Consider the following 9,993-nt stretch of genomic DNA (forward strand, 5'->3'; position numbering starts at 1 on the left):
ATCTCTCTCCTCAGCTGCGCCCCCTTGGAGATGGCACTGCCAGCGTCTTCTTCCAGCCGCACGCCTCCAGCCTGCTGATTGGCAGTTCCCACACCGATCGCTCAGCGTCCCGTTGCTAACCAGCCACAGCGTTCTCGCTGCAACATCCCACATCCCATCATCCGTCGCCATCTCTCTCCTCAGCCGTGCCCCAACCGGAGATGGCACTCGTAGCATCTCCTTCCAGTCGCATGCCTTCCAGCCTGCTGATTGGCAGTTCCCACACCGATCGCTCAGCGCCCCACTGCTAACCAGCCACGTAATCGCCGCGCTTCCCAATCGAGCCCTTCTTCTTCCCTCCCTTCGTCACTGCCGCTGCGTTTTCCCCGCGACTCATCGTGGTCTCCTCTGCTCACGCTGCCTCCCAGCCTTCAACAGCAGCGATCCCTCCACCCAGCGACCGCAGCGAGCTTCGCTGCCTCCCAGCCCTCGGCAGCAGCGACCCTCCAAGCAACGACCGCGGTGAGCCCTCGGCAACGCTGCCTCCCAGCCCTCAGTAGCAGCAACCCTCCACGCAGCGACCGTGGCGAGCCCCCGGTGACGCTGTTCCTAGCCGTGCCACCATCACTGCCTCCTAGCCTCTCGGTGTCCAAGGCTTCATCGGCATCCTCGCAGTCACCCTTCACGCCCACAGCGCTGCCACCGACCAACATCACAACAGCTGCATTGAATACGGCAATGCTGATGCCCTTAACCCCACACCAAAAACAGGAGTTGGGAATTACAGATCTGCAGTCCTTTGCAATGACTACTGATAATTCAATGAAAGTCCAACTGAAACCTTGGAAGCCAGAATTGAGAACCGACTGCAGGAAACCCTTAATGATTTCAAAAGGAGCATATCGAAGAACTTCATCAAGTTTCAACAAGATGAAAGCAAGTCCGACATTGAACCAATCTGGAGACATAGGAAAAAGGCACCAAGAACATGACATAAGCTACCCACGCATGAAGGTGGAAGTTCCAATATGGGAAGATGGTGATCCGACCAATTGGATCTTAGGGTAGAAATTTTTTTTCGTTTTCATAGAACTCCAGAAGAATCTAAGGTGGAAATAGCTTCAATCCAACTAGATGGAGATGCAATCTAATGGTATGATTGGTACGAAACCTATCACGGGGTCTCCTCGTGGGAGCAATTCAAGAGAGGACTTCTTGTTCGCTTTGGATCATCTGAGTACGAGAATGTTGATGGGCAACTAGCCAAAATTCGTCAGAGTCCTATAGTGCTAGAATATCAGAGCGGATTTGAACGATTGTCAAATCAAGCTAGAGACTAGTCCGAACAGCTGCGATCTCATTTGCACGTTTGCATGAGGAAAAAATTAACATAGAGAATCGTCGTAAAAGAAATGACAACAAACAGATGATCAGCAAGCCGTCCACCCCATCTATTCTTAGTCGAAACCCTAACATCCGAAGACTAACCCGAGAAAAACTCAAGGACAGAACAGCGAAAGGTTTGCGCTGGCATTGTGATGAAAAGTACAGTAAAGAGTACCAATGCAAACAAGGGAAGCTTCTGATGATTGAACCGATCGAGAAGGAACCGGAAGCTGACAATGTGGACTCCGATCATTAAGGTATGGATACTGATAATGATGTTATACCTATCACACATACAGTGCATGCATTGGCCGACTACTCTAACCCGCAAATTATGAAAGTTGGAGGAACTTCGAAGCATCAGCCTGTTACTATTTTGATTGATACTGGTGGAACTAACAATTTTATGGATAGTAAGGTTGCTGCACGATTGGCCTACCACATTGAAGACTGTGACAAATTTGAAGTAAAGGTCATTGATGGACGGATTCTAACTTGTGATAGCAAGTGTTCAAAGATAAAATTGATTATGCAGGGCCAAGAATTGCTTGTGGATTTCTTTTTGCTACCCTTGGAAGATTTCAAAGTGGTGCTTAGAATTGAATGACTATCAACCTTAGGTGATGTTTTCTGGAATTTTTCTAAACTAATCATGAAGTTTTTTATTAACGGAAAGCAGGTGATCCTAAAGGGAAGACGTGGAAGTAAGGTCACAACCATCACTAGCCATCGAATAGAGAGGGTTCTTCAGAAGACTGCAATGACTACTATACCGGAAGGCCGACCCATTGCTTATACTATCATGAAGTGGAGACCCTACTTAATTGATCAACGGGTTATGATGCACCACAGATATCCTGTGACTGAAGTATTAGTGCAATAGGCCAACTTACTAATTGAAGATGCCACTTGTGAGTCCTACAAGATGCTAAATGAGAAGTTCCCACTACTCGATGCTGCTCAACCTTGAGGACAAGACTGATTTGAAGGGGTGAGGAATGTTAAGAACTCTTAAATTTCTGAGTTTTTGAGTCCTAAACTAATGTAATGTTCTCTTGAGTTTTCTAGTTCCAGTAGAAGTCAGCTAGACCTTCTAGTCGGCTAGGGTTCTTATTTGAGATTTATTATTTTGATTAGGAGTCCAAGTCTTAATGGACTCGGGAGTGGAACTCTATAAATAGGGATGTATCTATTTCTTTTCTTCATCAAGAAAATAACATTTCAACTTTTGTCAAACCCTAGGAGGCCGATCCCCTCAAAATGATCAAGGAGGCCAATCCCCTCGAAGTGATCTTATCCCTTTTTTTCTCTTCTCCTTCTATGACAAAACCATAGAGACCTTATCATATTCACAATAAGCACTATGCAATTATACATTCGGACAGCAAGCATTTTTTTTTATCTCATTTACATGGCTTTCTTTAAACATTTTCTTATGCTTCTTCCAACAACTTTATAGGTTTTGAAAAAAAAAAATAGAAGTATATGATGATCAGATGATGTATTGTAGAAAACAATTTGCGGCTAACAAAATTATGCAGAAAGAAATTTGGACAGTCTGTCAGAATTTCTTAATGTAAAATTGATTATTTGAATATCCTGACAGAGTTTATAGGCTAAAATTCTGAAGGAGGACTAAGGAATATGATTATAAAAGCCACTAATCTTTGGCATCAATAAAGAGCCCATATATAAAGTCAGATGTTCCAAACAGTTCTTCAAACTTGAGTACATTGAGAATGTCTTCAGTGACTAAGATGCAATGCAATAACCTCAAATTGTACAAGTATTGTTGTGAGTTAAGCAATAAAAGGATAAATAGAAGTCGGTCTACTTAACATACTGTATTTCCAATAAATGCTGGTGCACCAGGTGGCTGTATATAGAATTGGTATGCGTTTTGGCTTTCAGCCTGTCAAGGACAAAAGTGGAAGCAGTTGAATTTAGCCAGTAACCAATTAGTATATAATTAAGATGTAAGAGTTTGAGTAACAGCAAGAACATACCTTTAAACTAGCTAATAAGACTAAAGGATCCATCGTAGTATCGATAATATATTTACTACACCGTGCAAGTACGACCTAAGAAAATTCAAATATGTCACTGAAGGAAATACAAACATATTGCCAGAACAGGATTAAAGGCTTGGATAAACAAGTAGTGCAGCTAGGGAAAATATGAATTTGACCTGGCAGTAAAGAAAACACATGATTTGAGTCCAAGAAACTACTACTGAAGTGAATGTGCTGGTTAAATTTGAGGACAGATTGTATGATCAACATTAAAGAGTAACATCTTGTAAAAATTATTAATAATGAGTAAATAATAACTAGTCAAGCTGTTATTTTCACAAATAAACTAGTTGTACCTTCACCAACTCCGATTCTCTTCCATTTATTATCTCTAGAGCTCTTTTAACAGATATATCCCAAGACCCTTTGGATGGAAAATGCTGAAAACTGATGATGGCTGTTTTTGGATCTAACTTCCTCAATCTACCAAAGCAAGAGGAGATCTGCATAACTACCAGTACGTTAACATTTTAGCTAGGTTATTTATCACTATACATGCATGGAAATTAATGAACTTGTCCACAAAGAAAGCATTCATGCTGCATTACAGACCTGTTGCAGTGTAGCTTTAAGCTCATCCATTGCTTTTTGCCACGTCCAGAGAAGATTGTTATCCCATGCGATAGTCAGAGCGAGCATTGAACTTTCTTGAAGCTGATCAAACTCAACCTGTCATTGAAATACTTCAGTGGCATCCGGTTAAGAACCGAAAACTAGTAGTTGCATTCAAAATTCTAAATACAGTACATAGAGACAAAGAACATTAGTCAATTGCAAGTAAACAAGTGCAGGGTAACGAGAGGAACTTTTGTACCTGTGGAACAATGAAGTAAAAAGAACCAAAATCCTCCCATTCGGAGGCAACAACAGTCCTTGCATCAAAACGCATGGCACCATACGCACGAATAAGAGGGCAGTCCTTGCATAGAAATCTTGATAGGACAAGACAAGGGATAGATTGGTTAACTATTGGCAATCAAGGCAGTGAGGGTAATTCTAATAGAAGAAACAAAAAGAAAACGTAGCAGGCCAGGGCACCAGTCGCTAATATTTATTCCTTCAAAGTTGTTTGGCTTAATTAGGTAGGATTAGTTTATCAAGTAAAAACAAAGAGAAGTGCCCGGTGATGAAGAAAGAAAAAGGTTGAATTTGACAGATGGCGGACAACGAGGGATCAAACCCTCGGAACAGTGGATCAAGAAGGGGATGAGCCAAGAATGAATTAGTGAATCAAATGTACCTTTTAATGGATTGCCAGTCTTGCAAGGCAAAAGGATAGGACCCTTGGAAGAAGACTGCGGACCCGACGCCGGCAACGCTGACCAATTCCTGCTCATCACCATCAGCCTTGGCGGTACTCGCAAGCCCTCCTCCGTTGCCGACTAACGAGAGGCTAGTCAAATCTAGACTCTGCCCTCTAGTGGAGAAGAAACAGCGAGGCAGGACCTGATGTTGCGATTGCGCCTGCAGCCACTCCAGCGCGTCCGCCCGCTGCCGTATCGGCACCTGCGCGGTGTGGGATTCTGTTTAAAAGATATATATCATATATTCGCGTACATATTTATCTATTCGCAGTCGCTACCAGTTTTTTTCTTGGTCAAAGAATGGACGGCTGTTATAGAGCAAATCGGTCTACCAGCCAATCAGAATCGTCTAAAGCTGATAAGGCGGCGGATTGATTACCTGGAGACGGATGATGCCGGAGTCGGACTGCGGCGGGTTGGCCTCCAACACCGAGACTGCCAGCTTTAGCTGCGGCACCGCCAGCTCCGGGGCCGACACTGAGGCCAGTGTCCTTGTCTCGCAGATGCCCACCGCCTTGTCGGAGCCGCCAGCCCCACCACACCCGTTCATGGACAGCCAACAACTCCGATACCTCTGTCAAGCAGGACCTCTAACATTACTTGTGCACTCCTAAAGTAGAGGGATAAGGGCAGAAAAGAAAAAAAAAGAGAGGTGAAACTCACATGCTGTGCGGAGGAAGAGGTGGCGTTTGGAATCATTAGACGACCAGAGGAGCGAGCCAGCGCTGCGGCCATGGTAGAGAAAGAGTAGTAAAGAACAGGAGTTGAAAGAGAAGGATGGAGAAGGCAGCGGCAGGGGTGCGCTCAGATCAATCTGTCACTGGACAATTAGTACGAGTTCACCAGGGAAGGGATAGGACATGGAGATAAGGAACCGATAGTCGTTGGATGCTATGACCCGAAACGGCAAAGCGACGACCCCTTCAGTTGATTCCCTCGTTGTATGGATGTGGCGATGAGGATCCCCTCCATCTCAAGTGGCTCCAGTGTGTGGCTTTATTCATTTCCACTGGATCATATGTTCACACGTACCTGTCTCTCTCACGAGAGATCATTTTATACATTTTGACCCGAGAGAGCGAGAGAGCGAGAGAGAGAGAGAGAGAGAGAGAGATCATTTTTATGCAATTGAGCCCATTAAAAGAAAAGATTTTCTTCGTTTCTCATACAAATTATTTGGTTGTGCTCAGATTTCCTAGTAATCAAGAGAAGTAGACGCTATTTTATGACCCAATGCATGGAAATTCGAGGAAGCTACACTTCCCCAAAAGGACAGTGATGGGACTCTGCTCACAACCCGTTTATACATCTAGGAAGAAAATGGTAATATGCAGGGCAATATCTGGTTTCAATCGCTGGATAAGAATTATTCTCACAGACCTAGTATCAAAACAAGCAGGGAGCCAAAAACCCCATGCCAAACGTTAAACAACTATAAGCGTGAAAAAAACTAAAAATGATGCTGCCACCAATCGGGCCATAGTTCCTTTCTCAGCTTATTCCATTCCATTCAATTTTGAAACGGGAGTACACTGCAAACAATACCCATGAACTTTTCACCGTGGCTTAAGCACCAAGGACAAGCCTATTTTTGACCTCTGCTGAGATGGTGAAAAATGATTTTGACTTCCACTCTTGCTGGACGAGTGCACTAGCCTTGCCATAATTGTTAAAGCGTGCCTTTATTGTGGTCAGAGGGTCGAGTGTATGCTGAGTTCCAAAGTCGAGTGTGTTCTCGTTGCTAGAGAAGCTATGGGTCAGCTCTGCACCAACTGCCGTGCTTGACAAAGAACATAATGGTGATTGAAAATAACTTGTATCCAGCAATACACAAGGATTTAATGGTGGTTGTTACTCTTATGTGCTCCAGACAATCACATCCTTTAGAAACAGGAGCAGCTGGATGAGTGTCAAATGCCATGAAAACACGAACAAACAAAAAAATTAGTGAAGCTGACATGAAACCCACAAAACTAGACTGTTCTATATTAGCAGACAATATATCGAATGGGGAAAGAATATTCCTACTGGAAGGCCTGACCTCTGCAAAACAAAAAAGGAAGGAAATACTATGTCCTGTCACCACTAAATGAAAGGCATGCTAACTTCACCACATGCCAAAAAATCTGTCCCATGACTGCCAGAGTTACATTGTATAGTAAAATACTATAGCGAACTCCTTGAGAGACTATGACTATAAAGTGTGCGACATAAGACCAGTTCATGACAAGCAAATATATTCTTTTATTTAAGAATAGAGTAAGCAAAAGAGAGAATAGAAATAGATAATATAACAAAGAATAACTGTTAGACTCAGCTAATTGTGCAATTGCCAAGGATGAAAATCTCACCTTCTCACATATTATATATATGACTGATGGAGATTCACCATTGGAATGTCCTCTTACAACTCACACGTTGTCAACTCACGCTTTGTGGAAAAAAAAAAATCTTTCATTCATTAATTCTCGAATTTTCAATTACGATTCAATTTTTCCTTTTTATAGACCACAATAATAATATTCCAAAAAAGATATGTTTTCAAAAATAAAGAAGAATACAATAATATCCCAAAAATTAAGTCATATCAATAATCAAACATTGCATCCTTTAAAAAGGTATGCTTTCATATTTTGACAAATAATATTCCTTGATAAAATATTTGATTTATGAACATATTCTTTTTTGTAGAGGCTTCAAGTTATCTTTCCATTGCTAACTGCACTCTCACATGTCGGACTATTATTTGGGAAGAATAATTTCCCTATCACATGTTATTGTAAACGTGAAATTTATTAGTGTTGAATATTTTTAATATGTTATCATGGTTTAAATGAGATATATATGAGAAGTAATTAGGGTGAATCAGATTAAAAAAAATCAGATTACATAGATTAGAATTATCTTAATTTTTAATTATAAAATTTTATAGATTATTTATAATATTATTAACAACAATAACAATAACAATAACAATAATACTTATCACATAGAGTTGGGATTCTCCCAAATCAAGACTATGTATATGCCATGCCCATTGAGATCACATACAAATCGCCATAACACTCGTGCCTTACTTCGGGACACAAAAGGTTAAATCAGGCCTCAATTTGTGTAAGAAATTCCTATTTATTAAATATTTAAGGGGAAAAAAAGACAGAAAACCTTTGATGGAGATCGGAATCATTTGGGTCTATCCACACGTGGATTCTTTTGTCTTGATCGAGCCGAGTCATGTTATTGGGTCCACGATGGTAGTCACCTATGAGTCATCTTCCCCTTCACACCCGTGCAAGAGAAAACACGGCCATTGCCATGGCTTGCTGAGTTGTTCCGACCCAAATTATGGGCCTTTAGAGAGAGAGAGAGAGAGAGTCTCAATTAAATCTAATGATCTCCTAACGAGAGAGACATGACAAGTGTTCTCCTCAATCCTCGACTCTCAAGTCTGAGACAATTGAAACTCTTCAGTCATTCAAATTAGAAGTCATAATTTGGTTATTGCAATTCTCTTCCGCTGCACACCACCCTCTCTCATCACAGTATAAAGCCACCCCCCACAGGCCTTCCCGAAATCCTCCCACCTCTCTCCATGGCCTCGTTCTGCAAGCCAATCACACTTGCGCTCGTCCTCTCTCTCGTCCTCACACCCCCTCTGCACGCCAGGAAGCTGCTCTGCTTGGGGAAGAACGACAAGGTTGGACCCCTGGAAGCTGATGATGATTCACTGCAAAGTACTGTTTCCCCAAAGAGATGCCCGCCGCCGTCTTCTCCGAGCAACGGTGATCACGGCACAAGCGAGAACAATGTCGAGAGGATTTTGGGATCCGTCCCTAGCCCTGGCATCGGCCATTAGCTTCGTTGATCTCCTCCTATCTTTCTTTCGTCTCACTCGGACTGAGTTCTACTATACCTCATTCCAAAATTTTGTAGGGTAGCCTCACACGTACCGTACTACGTTGTTGTGATTCCAATTTGGTTACTACGTTGCTGTGATTCCAATTTAGTTCTTCAATGGTGTGGCCTGATTGAATGATGCAAGCATGCTTAGAGATGCGATGAGATGCAGTGTCTAGATCAGCAATCAACTTCTTGTGTTTTCTCTTGGCTCCCTCACATACATATAATATGACTTGGAGATCACAGTTGTGACTATAACACCTCGATTATTTTCTGTATGCATGACATTAGAGTTGGTGACTGTCTGCTTCCTTCTCAAAAGATCTGAGAGTCGCACAAAACTATTGGACAATGAAGAATTTGCAGCTTAGTTCCCACCTTCTGTTTCTTCGAGTTGAGTTTCCAACGTGTGGTTTGGTAATAAGTAGATATGGATGAAGACTGTCCCAAATGATTGGATAGAAGTGGGTTAGATTAATGAATGATCACAGATGCTAAGATTTTGCCAAGTCCAAACAAATGATGCCAATTAACCTGAGCTTTCGTGTGAAGCTTGATGTGAGCTATATGCTAGAATCCAATTTAGAGACTATGGTTGCTGTCTAGAGCCCAATCCTATGACTTGTGGAGGATTAAGAGAATGCACTGAAATTTTATTTTGGTAGATAACATTTACATGAAAACATAAGGAGGAAAAGTAATAACTTCACTCTAAAAGCACGTTGCTGACCTCGGAATAGAGAATGCCCCATCGGGAAGAACACTAGAAACACGTACGCGAACACACGACACACCAAAACTGCGATCTAATGCACCGACGAGAACGCTTCTGAAAGCCATGTCGGCTGGGAATTCCATGGAGAATGCTATGCAACGCAGCGATGGGGATGCCTGAGGACAAGGCCATGTGGTGCAGGAACTCCATGGCAACACTGTCGCAGAGCTGACCCCCACGCACGACTTTTTGGATTCCGCACGGCAGCAGGGCGAAGCGAGGACCAACTTCGGCGGCATTGTTGTCGGAGAATGGAGGGATAACAGTTAACTCGGGTGGAGGACAAGGATTCGGCTCGTGGCCATGGAAGTCCCAAGGGATGCCGAAAGTTTGTGGTGAAGCTGATGCTTCTTCTACATCCTGCGTCTGCCGGCACGATTAGATGGGTATGGTGCTTCCTAGGATCAGAGTACCTGCAGAAAGTGATGGAGATGAGACTATGTTCGCAAAGAACCATCTTTTAAGAGCAAGAAAGTCAAACGCTTAGACTCTGCAGTTCAGCATTCCACGCGCATAAAATTGGTGAATGATACAGTCCATGCAAGTCTAACTGAGACTCCAAAAATCCATGCATCAA

At 42.6% G+C, this 9,993-nt stretch overlaps 1 protein-coding gene across 2 annotated transcripts in view; it reads right to left on the reverse strand.

Annotated features, from left to right (window-relative positions):
* Positions 1–5,731, reverse strand: part of LOC135608597 (uncharacterized) — a 29,432-nt gene extending 23,701 nt beyond the window's left edge. The window contains exons 1-8 of one of the 2 annotated variants that reach the window (XM_065101692.1): positions 5,405–5,731; positions 5,121–5,315; positions 4,678–4,943; positions 4,252–4,369; positions 3,990–4,106; positions 3,734–3,880; positions 3,372–3,446; positions 3,209–3,277 (exon numbers count right to left, since the gene is read on the reverse strand). In XM_065101692.1, coding sequence (XP_064957764.1) covers positions 3,209–3,277; positions 3,372–3,446; positions 3,734–3,880; positions 3,990–4,106; positions 4,252–4,369; positions 4,678–4,943; positions 5,121–5,315; positions 5,405–5,476 — 1,059 coding nt within the window. In that variant the 5' untranslated portion in view covers positions 5,477–5,731. Of the gene's footprint in view, positions 1–3,208; positions 3,278–3,371; positions 3,447–3,733; positions 3,881–3,989; positions 4,121–4,251; positions 4,376–4,677; positions 4,944–5,120; positions 5,316–5,404 lie in introns of those variants that run through there. The other variant, XM_065101693.1, reaches the window with a different exon arrangement.
* Positions 5,732–9,993: the final 4,262 nt, after the last annotated feature.

Source organism: Musa acuminata, chromosome BXJ2-3, assembly GCF_036884655.1.
Source record: "Musa acuminata AAA Group cultivar baxijiao chromosome BXJ2-3, Cavendish_Baxijiao_AAA, whole genome shotgun sequence".
NCBI classification, from domain to species: domain Eukaryota; kingdom Viridiplantae; phylum Streptophyta; class Magnoliopsida; order Zingiberales; family Musaceae; genus Musa; species Musa acuminata.